Genomic DNA, 23,375 nt, shown 5'->3' on the forward strand with positions numbered 1-23,375 from the left:
TATTTTAAATTCACAAGCTTTCGGAGGCTTCCTCCTTCCTCAGGTGAACGTTGTTGAAAACATCAGTACGATGCTGCACACAGGAGCTCAAGTGCTTTTTTCTTTGTCTTGCACAAAGCATGTTTTTAAAAAAAATTTTTAAAAGGCATTCTAAACTAATTGAATTGAACATAGCAAACAGAGTTGCTTCAACAAGAATTTGAAGTCCGACATCAACATGTTGTGGTGATGTTAGATACTACAAACACGATTCTTGAACTCAAATTCAGAACTGCCAATAACTTAAGTTTTTTTTGGCCAAACTTGATAAAATCCTCTGTCATATAGGTTTCATGGCTTTGCTAACCAATTATTATTTTTAGTCACCAAGATGCCACCAGTTTTTTCTTATTCATTCACGGGATGTGGGCGTCGCTGGCAAGGCCGGCATTTATTGCCCATCCCTAATTGCCCTCGAGAGGGTGGTGGTGAGCCGCCATCTTGAACCGCTGCAGTCCGTGTGGTGACGGTTCTCCCACAGTGCTGTTAGGAAGGGAGTTCCAGGATTTTGACCCAGCGACAATGAAGGAACGGCGATATATTTCCAAGTCGGGATGGTGTGTGACTTGGAGGGGAACGTGCAGGTGGTGTTATTCCCATGCGCCTGCTGCCCTTGTCCTTCTAGGTGGTAGAGGTCGCGGGTTTGGGAGGTGCTGTCGAAGAAGCCTTGGCGAGTTGCTGCAGTGCATCCTGTGGATGGTGCACACTGCAGCCAGTGCGCCGGTGGTGAAGGGAGTGAATGTTTAGGGTGGTGGATGGGGTGCCAATCAAGCGGGCTGCTTTATCTTGGATGGTGTCGAGCTTCTTGAGTGTTGTTGGAGCTGCACTCATCCAGGCAAGTGGAGAGTATTCCATCACACTCCTGACTTGTGCCTTGTAGATGGTGGAAAGGCTTTGGGGAGTCAGGAGGTGAGTCACTTGCCGCAGAATACCCAGCCTCTGACCTGCTCTCGTAGCCACAGTATTTATATGGCTGGTCCAGTTAAGTTTCTGGTCAATGGTGACCCCCAGGATGTTGATGGTGGGGGATTCAGCGATGGTAATGCCGTTGAATGTCAAGGGGAGGTGGTGAGACTCTCTCTTGTTGGAGATGGTCATTGCCTGGCACTTATCTGGCGCGAATGTTACTTGCCACTTATGAGCCCAAGCCTGGATGTTGTCCAGGTCTTGCTGCATGTGGGCTCGGACTGCTTCATTATCTGAGGGGTTGCGAATGGGACTGAACACTGTGCAGTCATCAGCGAACATCCCCATTTTTGACCTTATGATGGAGGGAAGGTCATTGATGAAGCAGCTGAAGATGGTTGGGCCTAGGACACTGCCCTGAGGAACTCCTGCAGCAATGCCCTGGGGCTGAGATGCTTGGCCTCCAACAACCACTACCATCTTCCTTTGTGCTAGGTATGACTCCAGCCACTGGAGAGTTTTCCCCCTGATTCCCATTGACTTCAATTTTACTAGGGCTCCTTGGTGCCACACTCGGTCAAATGCTGCCTTGATGTCAAGGGCAGTCACTCTCACCTCACCTCTGGAATTCAGCTCTTTTGTCCATGTTTGGACCAAGGCTGTAATGAGGTCTGGAGCCGAGTGGTCCTGGCGGAACCCAAACTGAGCATCGGTGAGCAGGTTATTGGTGAGTAAATGCCGCTTGATAGCACTGTCGACGACACCTTCCATCACTTTGCTGATGATTGAGAGTAGACTGATGGGGCGGTAATTGGCCGGATTGGATTTGTCCTGCTTTTTGTGGACAGGACATACCTGGGCAATTTTCCACATTGTCGGGTGGATGCCAGTGTTGTAGCTGTACTGGAACAGCTTGGCTAGAGGCGCAGCTAGTTCTGGAGCACAAGTCTTCAGCACTACAGCTGGGATGTTGTCGGGGCCCATAGCCTTTGCTGTATCCAGTGCACTCAGCCGTTTCTTGATATCACGTGGAGTGAATCGAATTGGCCGAAGACTGGCTTCCGTGATGGTGGGGCTATCGGGAGGAGGCTGAGATGGATTATCCACTCGGCACTTCTGGCTGAAGATGGTTGCAAACGCTTCAGCCTTGTCTTTTGCACTCACGTGCTGGACTCCGCCATCATTGAGAATGGGGATGTTTGCAGAGCCTCCTCCTCCCGTTAGTTGTTTAATTGTCCACCACCATTCACGACTGGATGTGGCAGGACTGCAGAGCTTTGATCTGATCCGTTGGTTGTGGAATCGCTTAGCTCTGTCTATAGCATGTTGCTTCCGCTGTTTAGCATGCATGTAGTCCCGAGTTGTAGCTTCACCAGGTTGGCACCTCATTTTTAGGTACGCCTGGTGCTGCTCCTGGCATGCTCTTCTGCACTCCTCATTGAACCAGGGTTGATCCCCTGGCTTGTTGGGAATGGTAGAGTGAGGAATATGCCGGGCCATGAGGTTACAGATTGTGCTGGAATACAATTCTGCTGCTGCTGATGGCCCACAGCGCCTCATGGATGCCCAGTTTTGAGCTGCTAGATCTGTTCTGAATCTATCCCATTTAGCACGGTGGTAGTGCCACACAACACGTTGGATGGTGTCCTCAGTGCGAAGACGGGATTTCATCTCCACGAGGACTGTGCGGTGGTCACTCCTACCAATACTGTCATGGACAGATGCATTTGCGACAGGTAGATTGGCGAGGACGAGGTCAAGTAAGTTTTTCCCTCGTGTTGGTTCGCTCACCACCTGCCGCAGGCCCAGTCCAGCAGCTATGTCCTTCAGGACTCGGCCAGCAGAGGTGCTACCGAGCCACTCTTGGTGATGGACATTGAAGTCCCCCACCCAGAGTACATTTTGTGCCCTTGCTCCCCTCAGTGCTTCCTCCAAGTGGTGTTCAACATGGAGGAGGACTGATTCATCAGCTGAGGGAGGACGGTAGGTGGTAATCAGCAGGAGGTTTCCTTGCCCATGTTTGACCTGATGCCATGAGATTTCATGGGGTCCAGAGTTCAAAGATATGAAGCCGTGGAAAAAATATTTGGTGCTTTGAGGTATATTTAATAACTTGCATGTTAACTTGTCAATGTACTCAACTTATTCAATTACCATATTTGAACCTATATCTAGTGCTCAGCCACAAATAGACAAGTTTGTAAATTAATTTCCATCAACAGAAAACTAGTTAGAAAACCCTTTCTTGATTCCTTTTAAAAACTGAACAAACAAATTAGGGGACAAGGAGGAGGAAAGAAGTAAACAATTACAGCAAAAACAAGCACAATTCTTACCAATGCAGTCTCATGAGTCTGAGGATGCTTGAAATTCACATTCTCGAAAGAAAGATGTTTTTTTACACGGGCAACATCTGCTTCTTTTGCAGCTTGTAGCAATGCATGTCCTTTGAACTCATCTAGAATGGTAATTTAAAACAAAACACCAACAATTTGCTTTGCAAAAAATTTAAACACTGTAAAAAGCTAAGCATATTACTGAATGTTTTAATTCCCTATGTTTCACAACAAGAGTCCAGGATTGTTTTAATTAACCTCATACTATTTGAATAAAGCTCACCTATTATGCCTAGTTAGCTAAGAGTCCATTACATACCCAGAAACTTACAAAACCATAGTATCAGAAAAGACTCTGCAGTGCATCTGGCTGGTCCCAGGAACTAATACCTCTCAACTGAAGAAATAATAGATTGATCTACGAAAGTGCAGTAGATGTTGCATAAATAGATTTTCAAAGATGTTTGATAAGATTCCTAAAGGTAGTGGCAAAGACATGAACAATTTCATTAGCCACTTCTTTAAGTACCAATGTATGAAGCCCTGCTAGGCTTGGTGTCTTGTTTTCTGATAATTTTCTCAACCTACCAGTGATTGCCTTTTCAACAAGTGCTGGGGAGACTGTCCACGGTCTCCTCCATTCGCAGAGGAAAAATCATTTAGTGTATATGTTATCCCTTGGTCACTTGATTTTTTCACCTTTGGTGTCTTTCAATGATCCTGCGGTTTCCTTTTTCACATTCTTGCTGCAAATATATTTGTTGAAATGCTATTTATTTTCTATTTTAGCTCTCCTGACCAGTTTCTTAACTTCCATTAACTTGTTTTTATATTTGATTCAGTCCACCTTGCCATCCATAGCTTTGTAACTTTGGACCAATCTTTTCTTTGCCCTTATTCCCCATGATACTTCTATTGTTACCCGGTAGCATAGTAATCCAGAGGCCTGGACTAAAATCCAGAGTCATGAGTTCAAATCCCGCCACGGCAGCTGGCGAATTTAAATTCAATTAATTAATTAAAAATTCAATTAATTAAATAAAAATCTGGAATTAAAATACTAGCATCAGTAATGATGGCCATGAAACTACCGGATTGTCGTAAAAACCCATCTGGTTCACTAATGTCCTTTAGGGAAGGAAGCCTGCGGCCTTACCCGGTCTGGCCTATATGTGACTCCAGACCCACAGCAATGTGGTTGATTCTTAATTGCCCTCTGAAATGGCCCAGCAAGCCACTCAGTTGTAAAATCTCGCTACGAAAAGTCATAATAAGAATAAAACCGGACGGACCACCCGGCATCGGACCACGAGGCACCGGACACGACAACGGCAAAACACCAAGCCCAGTCGACCCTGCAAGGTCCTCCTTACTAACATCTGGGGACTTGTGCCAAAATTGGGAGAGCTGTCCCACAGACTAGTCAAGCAACAGCCTGACATAGCCATACTCACAGAATCATATCTTTTAGCCAACGTCCCAGACTCTTCCATCACCATCCCTGGGTATGTCCTGTCCCACCGGCAGGACAGACCCACCAGAGGTGGCAGTACAGTGATATACAGTCAGGAGGGAGTGGCCCTGGGAGTCCTCAACATTGACTCTGGACCCCATGAAATCTCATGGCATCAGGTCAAACATGGGCAAGGAAACCTCCTGCTGATTACCACCTCCCGTCCTCCCTCAGCTGATGAATCAGTCCTCCTCCATGTTGAACACCACTTGGAGGAAGCACTGAGGGGAGCAAGGGCACAAAATGTACTCTGGGTGGGGGACTTCAATGTCCATCACCAAGAGTGGCTCGGTAGCACCTCTGCTGGCCGAGTCCTGAAGGACATAGCTGCTAGACTGGGCCTGCGGCAGGTGGTGAGCGAACCAACACGAGGGAAAAACTTACTTGACCTCGTCCTCGCCAATCTACCTGTCGCAAATGCATCTGTCCAAGACAGTATTGGTAGGAGTGACCACCGCACAGTCCTCGTGGAGATGAAATCCCGTCTTCGCACTGAGGACACCATCCAACGTGTTGTGTGGCACTACCACCGTGCTAAATGGGATAGATTCAGAACAGATCTAGCAGCTCAAAACTGGGCATCCATGAGGCGCTGTGGGCCATCAGCAGCAGCAGAATTGTATTCCAGCACAATCTGTAACCTCATGGCCCGGCATATTCCTCACTCTACCATTACCAACAAGCCAGGGAATCAACCCTGGTTCAATGAGGAGTGCAGAAGAGCATGCCAGGAGCAGCACCAGGCATACCTAAAAATGAGGTGCCAACCTGGTGAAGCTACAACTCAGGACTACATGCATGCTAAACAGCGGAAGCAACATGCTATAGACAGAGCTAAGCGATTCCACAACCAACGGATCAGATCAAAGCTCTGCAGTCCTGCCACATCCAGTCGTGAATGGTGGTGGACAATTAAACAACTAACGGGAGGAGGAGGCTCTGCAAACATCCCCATTCTCAATGATGGCGGAGTCCAGCACGTGAGTGCAAAAGACAAGGCTGAAGCGTTTGCAACCATCTTCAGCCAGAAGTGCCGAGTGGATAATCCATCTCAGCCTCCTCCCGATATCCCCATCATCAAGGAAGCCCGTCTTCGGCCAATTCGATTCACTCCACGTGATATCAAGAAACGGCTGAGTGCACTGGATACAGCAAAGGCTATGGGCCCCGACAACATCCCAGCTGTAGTGCTGAAGACTTGTGCTCCAGAACTAGCTGCGCCTCTAGCCAAGCTGTTCCAGTACAGCTACAACACTGGCATCCACCCGACAATGTGGAAAATTGCCCAGGTATGTCCTGTCCACAAAAAGCAGGACAAATCCAATCCGGCCAATTACCGCCCCATCAGTCTACTCTCAATCATCAGCAAAGTGATGGAAGGTGTCGTCGACAGTGCTATCAAGCGGCATTTACTCACCAATAACCTGCTCACCGATGCTCAGTTTGGGTTCCGCCAGGACCACTCGGCTCCAGACCTCATTACAGCCTTGGTCCAAACATGGACAAAAGAGCTGAATTCCAGAGGTGAGGCGAGAGTGACTGCCCTTGACATCAAGGCAGCATTTGACCGAGTGTGGCACCAAGGAGCCCTAGTAAGATTGAAGTCAATGGGAATCAGGGGGAAAACTCTCCAGTGGCTGGAGTCATACCTAGCACAAAGGAAGATGGTAGTGGTTGTTGGAGGCCAAGCATCTCAGCCCCAGGGCATTGCTGCAGGAGTTCCTCAGGGCAGTGTCCTAGGCCCAACCATCTTCAGCTGCTTCATCAATGACCTTCCCTCTATCATAAGGTCAGAAATGGGGATGTTCTCTGATGATTGCACAGTGTTCAGTTCCATTCACAACCCCTCAAATAATGAAGCAGTCCGAGCCCGCATGCAGCAAGACCTGGACAACATCCAGGCTTGGGCTGATAAGTGGCAAGTAACATTCGCGCCAGATAAGTGCCAGGCAATGACCATCTCCAACAAGAGAGAGTCTAACCACCTCCCCTTGACATTCAACGGCATTACCATCGCCAAATCCCCCACCATCAACATCCTGGGGGTCACCATTGACCAGAAACTTAACTGGACCAGCCATATAAATACTGTGGCTACGAGAGCAGGTCAGAGGCTGGGTATTCTGCGGCGAGTGACTTACCTCCTGACTCCCCAAAGCCTTTCCACCATCTACAAGGCACAAGTCAGCAGTGTGATGGAATACTCTCCACTTGCCTGGATGAGTGCAGCTCCAACAACACTCAAGAAGCTCGACACCATCCAAGATAAAGCAGCCCGCTTGATTGGCACCCCATCCACCACCCTAAACATTCACTCCCTTCACCACCGGCGCACTGTGGCTGCAGTGTGCACCAGCCACAGGATGCACTGCAGCAACTCGCCAAGGCTTCTTCGACAGCACCTCCCAAACCCGCGACCTCTACCACCTAGAAGGACAAGAGCAGCAGGCGAATGGGAACAACACCACCTGCACGTTCCCCTCCAAGTCACACACCATCCCGACTTGGAAATATATCGCCGTTCCTTCATTGTCGCTGGGTCAAAATCCTGGAACTCCCTTCCTAACAGCACTGTGGGAGAACCGTCACCACACGGACTGCAGCGGTTCAAGAAGGTGGCTCACCACCACCTTCTCAAGGGCAATTAGGGATGGGCAATAAATGCCGGCCTTGCCAGCGACGCCCACATCCCGTGAACGAATAAAAAAAGTCTTTTTCCTCTGTTACCCTTCTTCACTAATGATGATATGCACCTGTTCTGCACTCTGCGTTTACTACATTTCTAAACATGACCGACTTCTAGGCTTTTCCTCTCTAATAGTGCCCAGTCCCTGCAGCTCAGCCATCAAAATCTGTTTGTAAAGTTGGATATGCATCTGTACAGTGTGATACAATTTAAAAGGGAAAGAAAAATCTAGGAAAAGTACTTTTCAAAGTATTGCCCCACTGAAAGAACAATTTGAAAAATCTCAACCAAATTTAAAAACTTTTTTTTCGTCCATTAAGGAAATGCACATCTACTGAAACCAATGGGAGTACCCAAATTTGGATCAGCCCAAGAGCTGATCTGGAGCTGCCAGACCCTGAGAGTGCACACCAATTGCTCAATGCTGAGTATCCAACAGTTAAGGTATTTTCCACAAGTTCAGCAATTCGAGATGGGGTCTCAGGTTTGCTCCTGCTCGGTGGCATTGCTAGAAGGCCTAGTGGCGAGAAAACCCAACCTCACTGGTCTCTACTTGTCAAGATTTACTAAATTCTATTTCCAATATAAAATGGGCAACTGCTTCAAATGAAAAGCATTCCACCATAAACTTTCCTTCTCTTAAACGTTCATTATTCAACAATTACTCCACTGAAACATTTGTACAACAAAGGCTGCATATTACCAAACGCTAAATTAGGCATTTTATTACTTTCAATAATGGTTCCATTTTGTCTGAATGTTAGAATCTGCTTTGTATCACAAGATCTTGACGACATTGGCTAAATGAAGACATCAAAAACCACTTAGAGACAAAAAAGAAATATTTACAAAAAACAAGTAGGGCTGGGAAGCACACGAAAGTCAGTTGATATCAAATAACCCTGCAGTTATACTGCAGATGCCAGCATCTGTAAGGTAGAATGTTCAGCTGGCAGGCCATGAGTTGTATCACTAACTCCACTTCACAATGGATTTCCCAAGTAGCTCTGCACACGCATTCTTGGACACATGCAGAGAGTTCCACTTTCAGAGTGGCTAATTTTTAGTGCCAAGAGAGAATGCTGGAGTGCCAACTTTCTCCTAACGTCAACAAGAATCAAAAGTAAATTTATAAAGTTAACAAGTTGTTCAATAGACATGACTTCACACTATCCTTTAGTTATACTGCACTTAATCCTAACTAAAAGTGGACTAAGTCTGTCTACTCAAGGTGATCCCACTAGTGTGCTTGGGAGTCAGATTATTGACCTAACTCCAGAATCAATGAGCAAACCAAATCACTTTACAATGATGCCAAAGTGGCAGCATATATGCATCTTAAGAGTATTAGAATAGGTAAAAAGCTAAAAAGGCATATTGCTAAGCACATCGAGGGAGACTCAAAGCATTTTTTAAGCTATGTTTGTAGCAGACACAATATCGAAGATCAGATCTTTTATTGGATAAGCTTGGAAAATAAATCAGAGGATCAGGAAATGGCACAGGAGTTAAATAGATTCTTTACATTGGTTTGGAATATGACCTAATTTGTGAAAACTAGTCATTCTAACTTAGAAATGAATTACACAATCAGATATTACTGAAGCATACATCGAAGATGAGCAGGGAAGTTCTCCAGTGTCCTGGCCAACATTTATCCCTAACCAACATTAAAACAGATTATCTAGTCATTTACCTCATTGTTGTTAGTGGCATCTTGATGTAACAAATTGGCTGCTGAGTTCCCCCATGTTACAACAGTGACAGCAATTCAAAAGTACGTAATGGGCTGTTAAGTACTTTGGGACATCTTGGGGACGTGAAAGGTGCTTTATAAATGGAAATTCTTTCGCTCATTAACAAACTCAAATAAAATGTTTACAAGGTTTCTGGGCCAGATGGCATGCACCATGGAACTTAAGCAAATGAGAGAAAATAAGCAAGGCTCTGGTAAATATTCAAAGCTTCATAAACACTAGATTAAAGGATACTGAATGTTGCTGATATGCAAAAATTGAATGAGGCATAAACCTGGAAATTCGAGTTAGCCCAGTATCTGTAGTGGTGAAAATGACTGACAGCAAGAAACAGGATGCTAAAAGGGATAGCAAGCATAGCATTATGAGCAATAGGTAATGCCTTACTAACCTGTTAGAATTCATTCTCTGAGGCAAGTAAATTAATGAAAGGTATCTATTGAGTGCTAACAATTTACTTGGATTTTCAAAAGGCATTTGATAAACCTCCATGTGAAATTTTCAGATGATTAAGTAGCCTGGCATTAATGATAGACTAACTAATTGGATTGAAAAGTGGCCTGACAATGGAAAGCAGGTGGGGTACAAAAATAAGGAAAATGAACAGCACTTAAAACTAATTAAACAAATTAGCTGAGGAATGGCAGAGGAATTCTATTTGTGTGACTCAGCCTGTTGTGTTTTTTTCGGTTCCTTTGGACTCTCTTACCAACTCACTTTTCTGTACCCTCTCCCTCAGTTTTCTCACAATGGCTTTGGCAGAACAGTGATCAGTTTCCATTCTACATCTTTTTGTTTAGTGTATCGCTTGATTTATTTTACTGGTACGTTCTAAATCGTTTTTCTGTTTTATCTCCACAATCTTTTCAATGCTATTTGAATCTCAGTTTACATAATAAGAACATAAGAAATAGGAGCAGGCGTAGGCCATACAGCCCCTCAAGGCAGCTCCACCATTCAATAAGATCATGGCTGATCTTTGACCTCAACTCCACTGTCCCAACCTATCCCCATATCACTTGATTCCCTTAGTGGGTCCAAAAATCTATCAATTTCAGTTTTGAATATACTCAACGACTGAGCATCCACAGCCTTTTGGGGTAGAGAATTCCAAAGATTCACAACCCTCTAAGTGAAGAAATTTCTCCTCATCTCAGTCCTAAATGGTTGACCCCTTATCCTAAGAATATGATCCCTGGTTCTAGACTCTCCAGCCAGGGGAAACAGTCTCTCAGCATCTATCCTGTCAAGCCCTCTAAGAATTTTATACGTTCTAATGAGATCACTTCTCGTTCTGCTAAACTCCAGAGAATATAGGCCCATTCTACTCAATCTGTCCTCAGAGGACAACCCTCTCATCCCAGGAATCAATCTAGTGAACCTTCGTTGCACCGCCTCTAAGGCAAGTATATCCTTCCTTAGGTAAGGAGGCCAAAGCTGTACACTACTCCAGGTGTGATCTCACCAAAACCCTACAAAACTGCAGCAAGACCGCCATACTCTTATACTCTAACCCCTTTGCAATAAAGGCCAACATACCATTTGCTTTCCTAATTGCTTGCTGCACCTGCATGTTAACTTTGTGTTTCATGTACAAGGACACCCATATCCTGAACAACATTTACCATTCCATTTCTCCGTGCCTCTTCTGTATGTTCTTTTCAGTATCCCCAACCATACACTTTCTTGCTTAGTTCATTACTATGCAGCAAAAAGCTTTATTTAAAGCCCATGCATTTTCAAGTCAGCAACTGGGTGCAAAAATACATAAAAATGTATCAAAAGGAATATTGGGTCATGTAGACTAAGGCTAAGGTGATAAGTATGCTTTGAATGGGACTAAAACTTGAAAGCTAGAGGTGACCAAGTGAACCTTTGGGAAAATATGCTTGTTATAAACATCGTCATTGATTAATATTCCAACAGTTTCAGAACATTTATGTTTTATTTAAGGTAATACTACAAATGAGAAAAGGTTTCAGAAAAACTTACATGCCAACCGTTCTTTTAGTTGTGGTGTAGGGGCTAAATCAATGGCACTTTTAGAATGGCAGTTCAGCAATGTTGGATCAGCACCGTAGCTCAACAATAGGGAACATACTTCTACTCTGTTCTTGGAGGCAGCCTCATGCAAAGGAGTAAACTGCCAGAGGTCCATAGCATTCACACAGGCACCATGCTGTGAATAAAAGTTATAATATTCAAAAATAAGTCAAATTAAATTTAAGAAAATAAATATGATTTTAAATTTCTTCAGTATATTAGTGTACAAGCGTATAGTGTTAACTGTTCAGATGCCAACAAAATAACTTAGTCAGAGCTAACCAGGCACCAACTTGCAAAGATGTCGGTACCTTCTGGGAATGAAGGATCATCAACGGAGACAGGTGAAAACAGGTAACATTAGATGTTTAAAGTGAAATAAGAAATAAAGTTAGAGGTAAAATAGATAGGAAAATGATGAAATATACACAAGTTAAAATGGATGGGTGAAAACAGTAGAAGAGGTTTGTACTCCAGGCTGAGTATATTGAATAAAAATACAGTGCATATCCCTACATAATTTTTACTGCAGCATATTTCTAACACGAATTTTGTACCCATCAAGACAAGTGATATTACTTAACATAAGAAATAGGAGCAGGAGTAGGCCAATCGGCCCCTCGAGCCTGCTCCGCCATTCAATAAGATCATGGCTGATCTGATCCTAACCTCAAATCTAAATTCATGTCCAATTTCCTGCCCGCTCCCCGTAACCCCTACTTCAGGGAACGTGTTCTATTTTAAACACCTAATGGTGTCTAAGCACATGTCTATTGCACAGTTAAGTGCAAAGTAGAGCCTCCTCTGCTTTGCCCCAACCTCATCAATGCAACATTTTCCATTTTTCAGAAAAGCCATCCTGTGCCCTCTAAATGAGGTTGCCAAATTAGTGTTAAATTAGGGATGTTTTGAGCTAGGGGCCTATGACCACTAGATGCTTGATTGAAATTTCTAACATACAGCAGAGGAGATAGAGACTTTGATTCCATTAGTCAAAGATGAATTTGAACCCAGGTTCTAGAGACAGAATGCTAGTATCTAGCCCACAACATCATCCAGTTCCAGAGCATTATTTCTTTTAATATATTTAACTCCCTACATACCATCCTCACCAGTGTAACTAACATATAATTCTCAAATTCGGAGTGACAAGAATTAAATACTAACCTTAACTAAAAGCTCTGTAACTTCATAATGACCATAGGAACAGGCATTGTGAAGAGGTACTAAGTCTCTAAAATACAAAAACAAATTTTTTGCATTTATAGCCTATGAGAAATATTCAGAATAGTTCCAAACTAAATTTTAACATGATCTCCCGTGGCACTGTTCATTTGGAACTCGGTTTCTGATACTTGCCATGAAGCCCAATGCAGCATTTCTTCCATTGTTGTGATGCAGCAAATTCTCTAAAAGCTGTACATCACAACTGACACAAGGTAAAAATATTACACTCACCCGTATGGTACTAACAGGTCTCTGATATATTTGGAATACTATTTATGTACAATTTTACAAAACTTAAGATGCAGATATCTTTGCGTTACCCTCCTGAAAGCCTCTTAGTTATGTGTATTGAATGGTGGGTTTGCACGATTTCCTAATGGTGCAAGTACCTTGTTTATTCTTTCCTCCATCCTAATACCTTCCTTTTTCTCAGTTGTTTACATCGATGATTAAGATATTTTATTTCCTCTTTACTTCTATAGTGGATTTGTAGTTCTTCTTCGGCTATCTGACACAGAACAGCACCAAGGAAGTCTCTAATGGGTAACAACTTGAACAGTCATTTGTCATGGTGCAGGACTCTGGCCAGTGTCAAAGTTTAAAACACCTCAAGCATACCCTACTCCAGCCCTGGCACAAACATCACTCCCTTTCAGGGGTACAAAAAAAATCTTCAAAACTCATTCTAAATACCTTAAGCTCAAATTTTTTTTTTTATTTAACTATAGAAATTGCTAAAAAACGACATTTCTTTCTTCCACTTGTACCTCTATTCTTTGCATTTTCCACCAGACTGTAATGGTGCACTCAGGAAAGAGGCAAAAAACTACAGCTCCTATGATGCATTTCCCTCGCACATAATTTGTCATAAGGACTAGAGCTCTGTAAAATGCTGAATGACATTTTACTTTTGACATTTTTTTCCCCCATCACTTGTAGCTTGTGGTTAATTGTCTGGTTGTCATGGGTTTCATAGTATAATTTGGGTATTGTAATTCCACAAATTACAACTCCTTTGATGCATCACACACACCTACCACAATTTCTCAATAGATGTTGGTACTTTCCAGGACCCAAGGAGAAAATACAAGTTCTGGGAATGGAACATAAGACAAGGCCCACATTAGAGGGGGGGACGCGAGAAGGTTTATGGGGAAAACTGCTGCAGGTATTTCTAAAATTGCACTGCTAGCTTTACAGGTAAATTTTGTGATTTTGTTCATAATTGTTTAATTTTATATGTGCTTAAGTTTATTAATTTATTAAAGACACATAATAGGGTGGCTGGGGAAGTGATCAGTAGCTGAAAGTTTCAATTTTTTTTGCAGTAATTGTCCACTTGTGCTGCTGGTTATTGGTTTGCTGCGTTTTACTGAATGCAAAATTGTGAGTTACCGATTCCATCCTGTTCAGATAGTGATTTTTAACTTTTCTTTTTCTGAATAGAACATTCAGTTGTTAGACAACTTGTAGAAGTTTGGAGGGAGGTATATGAGGTCTAGCAGTCATGGGGAGGAGCTACTGTCAGGTTTAGCCCAACATTGACTGACACCTATCACAGCTGTTGCTCCTCCCCATCACATCCAAACCTTCCCATCCAATACTGTGCACGCCACGGGAGATCCACTAAAACAAGCAGTTACCCTTTATCCTTAGCGTGAACATCAGCACCATGCTGAAGCAACAGCTGTACGATCTTAACACGGTTATATCCTGCTGCTAGATGAAGTGGTGTAGACTGTGGAGAGATAAAAGCAAATCATATTTAATTCGGGAAATTATAATTTGCAAAGCTGTGGACTCAAATAGTTAAATATACGTCTTTCTTTCCACACAGGTGTAAAATGAGACACCACAGGATTCAAGCCTGTTACACTGTTCCACAGATCAAAATCCACTCTAAAGCACACCAATGATTTTCCATTCATTATTTGTAGTACTACTACAGTTCTCAATGTTGCTAACCAACCCCGTCCCAGCCAGAGTCACACCACTCCCCCAAGTCATTATCTTATATCCTTGGCTTCTACCTACCTATGCATAACATCAAAAAGGCACCCAAAAGCATTGCACCAATTCATGTGATATCACCAGCTTAATTCTCCTTAGAATAATTTGTATGGCTTCAATTTGAAAAATAAAATGGATTCTTAACAAAATTAAACTGATTTTCCATGTTATAGATAGAACATTGCACAAATTCCAGTGTGATCCCACTGACTGACAATTAGGCAAGGCACATTTGTAACAATATTGTCAATTTTGCTGGTGAATGTGGAATCAGATCGCCGTTTTGTTGTATTTCGTGTTCCAAAGGGCTACTTTTAAGACATACTGTAGCTGGAGTTCTTTAATACATTTATTCCTGACCGAGATACCGCATGACTCAAGCCCAAACCTAGAGTTTAATTCTGCTACCATCAGTGGGACGGCTCTTCTCATACAGCTTTTCTATTCCTGGACAGGATAGAAGGGAAGCTTGTCTGGTAGGAAATCTTTCTTTGACTACTGTAACCTTGTCTTTCTCTATTTTATCAATACTATACTCATTGTTCCTCAAACATTCTTCTCTTGCTCCTCCTCCTAAAGGTTAAATATTGTGTTTCACATACATTTCCCTCCTCCTCGTTTAATTACCGTGCTGTAATCAAGATGCACCACATCTTCTCCTACTCCAACGCATTCAACGACTTTGAAACCATGGAACTCTTTACTTTTCTCAATCTTCCATTCTTCCTACAATGTACAAGCTTTTAAAACCCAAGTTACGCATTGCCTAACCAATACTACTATATTTACCCTTTCTCCTACTCTTTTAAACATTGTTGTTATCCAACACTATCGGTCCCATCATCCATGTTGCTCAATTTTACAAAAAGCAACAATTTCACAATCAAGTTATACAGGCTTCCTTCACAGAATCATAGAAAGGTTATAGCATGAAAGGAGGCCATTCGGCCCATCGAGTCCTTGCCGGCTCTATGCAAGAGCAATCCAGCTAGTCCCGCTCCCCCGCCCTATCTCCGTAGCCCTAAAAATTTTTTCCTTGCAAGTACTTATTCACTTCCTTTTTGAAAGCTGTGATTGAAACCGCCTCCACCATCACCCCCCCACCCCGGCAGTGCATTCCAGATCATAACTACTCACTACGTAAAAAAGTTTTTCCTCATGTCACCTTTGGTTCTTTTGCCATGTCCTCTGGTTCTTGACCCTTCCACCAATGGGAACAGTTTCTCTCTATCTATTCTGTCTAGACCCTTCATGATTTTAAATACCTCTATCAAATCTCTTCTCAATCTTCTCCATTCCAAGGAGAACAATCCCAGCTTCTCCAGTCTATCCACGTAACTAAAGTCCCTCATCCCTGGAATCATTCTAGTAAATCTTTTCTGCACCCCCTCTGAGGCCTTCACATCTTTCGTAAAGTGCAGTGCCCAGAACTGGACACAATACTTCAGTTGTGGTCGAACCAGTGTTTTATTAAGCTTCATCATGACTTCCTTGCTTTTGTACTCTATGCCTCTATTTATAAAGCCCAGGATCCCGTATGCTTTTTTAACCGCTTTCTCAACCTGCCCTACCACCTTCAATGATTTGTGCACATATAACCCCAGATCTCTCTGTTCCTGTGCCCCTTTTAGAATTGTGTCCTCTAGTTTATATGGCCTCTCCTCGTGCTTCCTACCGAAATGTATCACTTTGCATTTTTCTGCGTTAAATTTCATCTGCCATGTGTTCACCCATTTCACCGGCCTGTCTATATCCTCCTGAAGTCTATCACTATCCTCCTCACTGTTCATTACACTTCCAAGTTTTGTGTCATCTGCAAATTTTGAAATTGTGCTCTGTACACCTAAGTCCAAGTCATTAATAGTGGAATAAAAATAACATTCAAGGACTTCACATACAGCATTATCTGGCTAATAGTAACAATTGCAATCCTTACCTTTCTACCATCACTTGCATGGCAGTTTACATTCAATAGGGTAAGTAGGGACATCAACTTATCTTCATTTCCACTCCTATAAACAAATTTGAAATACCACTCAAGTGAATATATTTTAACAAATACAAAAGATTGTATCAATTGTTTATAGGTTTGCTTTTCATACTTTCATTTGCAGAATTAGTTATTTTACTTATTAGTCTAACTAGTGTAAATATTGAATGCTTAAAATACTTTAGTGCTGAATTTTCTTTTAGTAGTAAAATTATTTGCCAAATAGTTTTTACATTACAGCATTCTGTACTTTTCATTAAGTACAAAGAAACTATGTAAACAAAAGATAGTCACTATACTTAACAGAAATGCACTGTACTAAAAATGCTGAAGCTCACTGCTAATGTAGTGTAGGGATCTGATGACACCATGTGGAGAAGAACAATACAGCACGATTTTTATGCAAGGACATGCTTGCGATAGAATGTTATTAGAACTCAGGCAGTTAACCTAGTTAAAACAACATATCTGATGTAAAACTAGATCGCTACATTGGTATAAATCAAATAGGATTAACCCAAAGTATACTAAATTCTGCATAGTTCTGAGTAATGAGATTGCATGTGAACCAGTTTGTTTTATGAGCATTTTTGTTAACATGGCAATTACTAGATTGCTGGGGTACCAGAACCAGTTTCACACCTTCAGATTGTTTGCAGAGGCAGACATGGATTGAAAACAATGTGAAACATAAGTTTCAAACAAATATAAAGAACAGTTACTTAAACAGTCATTAACCAATGTTTTATCAATAAAACAAACCCAGTAAGATTGGTTAGAGAGACCAGAGATGTAGAGAAACACTTAGATTATTTCAACATGCATTTTCTTTATAATGTCACAGTAAGTTACGCAACATCACAAAGCAGCTTAACCATCTCCCATATAACTTTATGATGGTGTTGGAGGTAGTGCCTTTGCAAAATTCTTGCACTTCAGAATTGATGGTCAGTGCAAAACCACTCATGAATGTTTCTTTTTAAAAACAATACCTACTGAGGAGTTGAGCTTGGTTTTGGATGTGTTTGGGTGGCTGATGGTCAGGGATGGTCCTTGCAGTTGATGTATAATTACTTCATTCACAAACGATCAGTAAGTGTGACAATCACTGGAAGTTTATGGAGTGATAATTTGCAGTTGATTGTTGCAATAATATTATTTTCTAATACTTAAAGATTTTTCTTAATCCACTTTTTAAGACATGTGATATAAATAAAATGTAACAGACTGTACTATGCCCTATTTATAATATGTATTGATTTATTTTCTGGTAATCAAATCACTTATTGACTTACAATCCTTCAACAAGGATGCTGTCACGCATCAATGACTGATTGCTCTGGCTGGTGTTCACAACAAATACCATCAGCCAAAATGGCAGCCCCTTCCCCCTAAAGTTTCATAATATATATTCTTAAAATAAATGATAAATTATGCTGCTCAGTTGTGAAGCTGCACTCTTGTAGCTCATAATGTCACTTAATCCCTCAACAAAATTAGTGCCTTATAATTACTCCCAGGTAAACATTTTTAAAATATATACTTCACCAAGGATCACCTATATAATTCACTGGGACCGCTGTTGCTCATGAAGGGAAAGAATCTTCACCAGCGAAATATACTAAGAATTACACTCTTCGATTTAAGTCACACAGCAAGGCTATCAAAATTCATGTATCTATGATTGCGTGTATGATGTCATGCTTTGTGATGCAGGATGTGACATTTAAACTGAGTTCTAATATTAAACAGATGTCAATTCTGGGAGACCATTGGACCACAGCAGTCTTTTCATGGACACTAAGACTTCTAATTTACCAGCAATACAGTTTCAAGTAAATTATGTATTTCTTTTGGAACATCCTTGTAAATCTTTTCTACACTTTCTCCAGTGCTTCAATATCCTTTTTGTAGTATAAACCAGAAATACACAGTGTTCCAAGTGGGATCTAACCAAGGTTCTATGTAAATTTAACATTACCTCCCTGCTTATGTATTCTATTTATTATGAGTATACAATATATGAATATAAGGACATGGGGCTGTGAGCCTCAAACACAAACTTTGTGAACACTGATTAACAAAAATTACACATTGTCAATTAGTACTGAATTAATTCCCTGCATCAGTTTGCTCACAATTATGTGAAATATAAATATTAAACTAGTTTTCATTTGATGTGCCCCATACCTTGCAGTCTCCAGTAGCTCATCTTTTTTGTATTCACCTGTAAAATGTAATTTAACCAGTTAAATGCTTTAACATAAAAATTAAAGCAACTTCATGTATTGAAAAACATCCATATTTAATACTTTTCAAATTTCACTTTTAGGTTTCAAATTAAGTGAATTGAGCAATATTCATTATAATGACTTTTGGATAGAGTTTCTATTGCTAGATATCCCAGATGTGGAGATGCCGGTGATGGAATGGGGTGGACAAATGTAAGGAATCTTACAACACCAGGTTATAGTCCAACAATTTTATTTTAAAATAAAATTGTTGGACTATAACCTGGTGTTGTAAAATTCCTTACATCGATATCCCAGAGTAGTTGTGTCTGAAAGCATTCCATTTCACAATTACTGTTCCACATAAAACAATTTTCCCTTCTTTCTGCTTTTGCAATTCTTTAATTTCTTTCCCATTCCAATACTATGCACGTTATGCAACCAGAACTATACGATGCACTTTTCCCATTTAGAACAACTTGCCCATAAGCTTCTGCTAATGCCACTCCAAGTGGCCACTAGGAGATATGCAAGAGCAGCTCAGCAAAACATTCACTGCCTCTGCACAGTTTCACCCAAAACAGGTCAGACTAGAAATTCAGGATGTGTGCAATTTGGGTACGAGCAATGATACAGCACACTGGAATTTCAACATGTATTGTTTCAGTTAATTTGCTCCAGCAAAAGCTTTAAATAGGGATATGAAATTAAGTAACTCAAAGCTCACCTGTCAATACTGTTTTAGCAGATGGGTCTGCCAAGTCTAATGCTGTTCTTCCATCTGTATTACAAATATGAGGGTCAGCTCCATGTTGGAGCAAAACTGTAGAACAAAAAGGATGAAAGTCAAGACACTAATGGAGAATGAGTCTTGCAAATCAAATAAAACAATTTGCATTATATAGCTACAGTAACAATAACCTATATTAAAAATGACAGGTGGGTCACAATATTAAATTTCAAAATGTATTGAAAACTCCCATGTCAATATAAAAGAGTATCCACCTTTACCCGTTAAGCCTGTGGGTGACACTTTGATAGGGGTTTTCAATGTTACAGACATTAGGAATGTTTAATACCATAACAACTTATCTCAGGAACAAACCTGGAGAAATTGGTACCTGTTCAGAAAGGAAAAAACCATGCCATACAGAAAAGCATCTCAAGTTTTTAAAAACATACTCAGGGCCTCTTCAAACTTCAAATATTGAAACCGCAGTCGTCGTCCTCCTCCTTTATTTTTTTTGGAAAATCGTGCATTCTTCCAGAGGTGGTTACCCCCCCCACCCCTTCCTTCCCCCCTCACTCCTTCCTCTTCTCCATGATCCTTTGCCCTCCACATTTGCCTCTTCCTCTGCCTTGGTACAATTATACTCATCCTCCCATTAACTGATCATTAATTTGGCATTATGAAAATAACATTTTACATATTAGAGCAATATTTTTTCCCTCCTTTTTCCAATGTTTTCTCTTCTCTCTTCCTAAAGGCAGCATATTCTTGCTGGGGTATGGGTCCACAGAGGCCAACATGTCCAGTATCCAATTCAAGTGGCTGCCTCAATGAAAGTCTCGACAGTGAATGCCAGCAGGCAATCGAGCAATTTTACAATCGAGGCTGAACCTGTACTCATCCAATGCTTACACACGAACAATTTCCAAGTTACTGTCATTGTACAGTAACCTGTAACAGCACCCTGGACAATGTTACCGTCCCCAACTCAAAAGCAGCCTTACCACCACTCTAGCTGAGATCAGCTAACTCAGTGCAGCCTGGAGATCAAACCTAGGATCCATCTTGTCTGCAAGCTGTGCTATTCACTTTAACTAGCGCACCAGATGGACCAAGTAGCATAATAAATTTATGCTACTTGCATGTCATTGATCGATAAAATTTATTAAAGTAGCTCATCGCTACTGAAATCTTCCAAAGCATTTTAAGATATCAATGTTATCAAAAGGACAGATGCAAATATAATTTACAATATAAATCCAATATCTTAAATATTAGTTTCAATAACAAGAGCTAGGAAGTCAATGATTCAAAAATTACACTAGTAGCTTAGAGACTGATGTATATTAATAACTTCTACAGAAAAATGTTTATAGACATACTACAGAACTTTTAACTTCCCCTCCCCCAATATTCCCAATACAGGGTTATTCCAGGGCATGAGTCTGCTATTTGTACCTACATCAGTTGTAACAAAATTTACAATTTTGGTTAGAAATCCAGTTACAAATTTACAGAACCCTTAAGCAAACTAGCACTCCTTCCAGCTTTGTTAATTAAATCAATATTTAATTGCAAGCTGGTATGGGTTCCGGATTGTGCGATGAGGTCCACGATTGAATAATGAAGCAATCCTTAACTGTGGGATGCACAAATGGAGCAGGACAAAAGTCAAAAGTTTTGCCAATCTGTGACTGCGTATTGGGAAATACATAGAGTTCTAAAGGCAACTGCGGAGCGAATAATTGACAAAAAAGTTAACATTAGTAGGAAAGTCTTAGCTGAAATACTTGAATAACCACCAGCTCCTCTCCACTAAATAGCAGCAGAGCAATGTTTTAACAACAACTTGCATTTATAAAGCACCTTTAACATAGTAAAAGCATCCCAAAGTGCTTCACAGGAACATTATCAAATAAAATTTGACACCAAGCCACGTAAGGAGATATCAGGACAGGTGACCAAAAGCTTGGTCAAAGAGGTAAGTTTTAAGGAGCGTCTTCAAGGAGAGGTGGAGAGGCGTAAGGGTTTAGGGAGGGAATTCCAGAGCTTTGGGCCTAGGCAGCTGAAGGCATGGCCACCAACGGTGGAGCGATTAAAATCAGGGATGTGCAAGAAGCCAGAATTAAGCAGCAGTTCACACTGTAACTGACAACAGCATTGCTTCACTTTCAACAGAGCTGCAGTGAAAATCCACTGGGACTTCTTTTTATCCTTGGGATGTGGGTGGCGCTGGAAAGGCAGTCATTTATTGCCCAAGCATAGTTTCCCTGAGAAGGTGGTGATACAACTGAATGGCTTGCTAGGCCACTTCAGAGGGCAGTTAAGAGTCAACCACATTGGTGTGGAACTGGAGTCCCATAAAGGCCAAGCTGGGTAAGGATGTCAGGTTTCCTTCCATAAACATTAGCGAATCAGTTGGGTTTTTACAGCAATCCGACAGTGTCATGGTCACTATTACTGATACCAGCTTTTAATCTGCAGATCTTTTAAAACTGAATTCAAATTCTCTAATCACCATGGTGGGATAGGGACTCATTCTCTGGATTATTGTTCCAGGCCTCTGGATTACTAGTCCAGTAACAACCACTATATTACCATACCCCACTTTAATAAATAGATCCTTCCAAACCATGTGTCAGTACCAATGCAAACTTCTGCTTAAATAACAAGCAATTAGGAGGATTCTTTTATGAAAAATCTCGAGATTTACATTGCAGCTGTCGGGAATGAAGTGCTGTCAATTACAATGCAAGTTCCTGCCTAAAGCACTGCGGTGGAGATAGTACCCATTCATTCTTCCTGCTCATGCAAATGTTTATCTCTCGCCACCAAAATGTATTCTTTGGTACTGTCTATGTAGATGGCAGACTGAGATAGCAGACCCAGATAGACAGGTAGGAGAAATAGGTGGCAGGGGAGTGGACACATAACAGGAACAGAGAACATTAAATATTCACAGATCAAAAAGCCTATCCCATAATGTTGGAAATAACACCAAATATGCATCAAAAATTTGAGAGGAAAGCCCCATAGAAAATATGTCTTGTGCCTCTAGCGCTTGCATCCTCCTTCAAACATCTAAACCTGCCATGGAGTGGGTCAAGGGGGACTGAGAAATTTTCAATGACACCCAGCACAAAAGTTTAGAACTACTGGCATAATGCATCCTGGCACAATCAGTACATGAGCTTTAAAGTATGTCAGCATTTTAAAGTGAGTAGGATAACTGACCCAAATTATGAAGCTTAACTGCAACTGGGACTGGATTAGATCAGTCTTGGACTCTGGCACCAGTAGCCAATATAACCAAGATACTGCAAAATATTGTTTCTTTTCCTGTTACACAGGTTGAAGTTACAGGTTAAATATTCTGTCATTTTAATGGCCTGTCTTGGTCAAGTGGTGAGAGATTAATCCTCGTAATTACAGTTGTACCACTGCACTGTCAGGTCTTCACAGTTGTCCCACTGTTGGGATTATTTTGTATCATACCTTTGTAGATTCTCCTTTTGTTTGAAACATACGTGCACATCTGAACTCGAACACCGTTCAGCTTGATTTGAAACTTAAAACGATGCAAATCACTTGTTTTGCTTTTGCTGCAATCTGTTTTATTCACTAATGTAATTATATACAAATAAGTTCCATAACAGCTGATATGGTCTAAAGCACTGATGTAAAGAGTCATAAAATAGTTATACTTCAGCAACACGAACTTAGATGAAGGGACAGAGTGTAATGTATCCCAGTTTGCTGACGATACAAAGCTAGGTGGGAAAGTAAGTTGTGAGGACACAAAGTCTGTAAAGGGATGGACAGGCTAAGTGAGCGGTGGCAGATGGAGTATAATGTGGGGAAATGTGAGGTTATTCACTTTGGTAGGAAGAATAAAAAAACACTTTTT

The 23,375-nt window shown here is 41.4% G+C and overlaps 1 protein-coding gene across 5 annotated transcripts in view; it reads right to left on the reverse strand.

Moving 5' to 3' along the window:
* Positions 1 to 23,375, reverse strand: part of LOC137340138 (poly [ADP-ribose] polymerase tankyrase-2) — a 74,076-nt gene that overhangs the window by 35,310 nt on the left and 15,391 nt on the right. For all 5 annotated transcript variants that reach the window (XM_068002473.1, XM_068002475.1, XM_068002474.1 and 2 more), the window contains 7 exons: positions 19,466 to 19,561; positions 18,698 to 18,734; positions 16,454 to 16,529; positions 14,151 to 14,245; positions 12,448 to 12,514; positions 11,230 to 11,416; positions 3,282 to 3,403 (listed from right to left, as the gene is read on the reverse strand). In XM_068002473.1, coding sequence (XP_067858574.1) covers positions 3,282 to 3,403; positions 11,230 to 11,416; positions 12,448 to 12,514; positions 14,151 to 14,245; positions 16,454 to 16,529; positions 18,698 to 18,734; positions 19,466 to 19,561 — 680 coding nt within the window. The remainder of the gene's footprint in view (positions 1 to 3,281; positions 3,404 to 11,229; positions 11,417 to 12,447; positions 12,515 to 14,150; positions 14,246 to 16,453; positions 16,530 to 18,697; positions 18,735 to 19,465; positions 19,562 to 23,375) is intronic.

The sequence above is a fragment of the Heptranchias perlo genome, chromosome 21, assembly GCF_035084215.1.
Source record: "Heptranchias perlo isolate sHepPer1 chromosome 21, sHepPer1.hap1, whole genome shotgun sequence".
NCBI lineage: Eukaryota > Metazoa > Chordata > Chondrichthyes > Hexanchiformes > Hexanchidae > Heptranchias > Heptranchias perlo.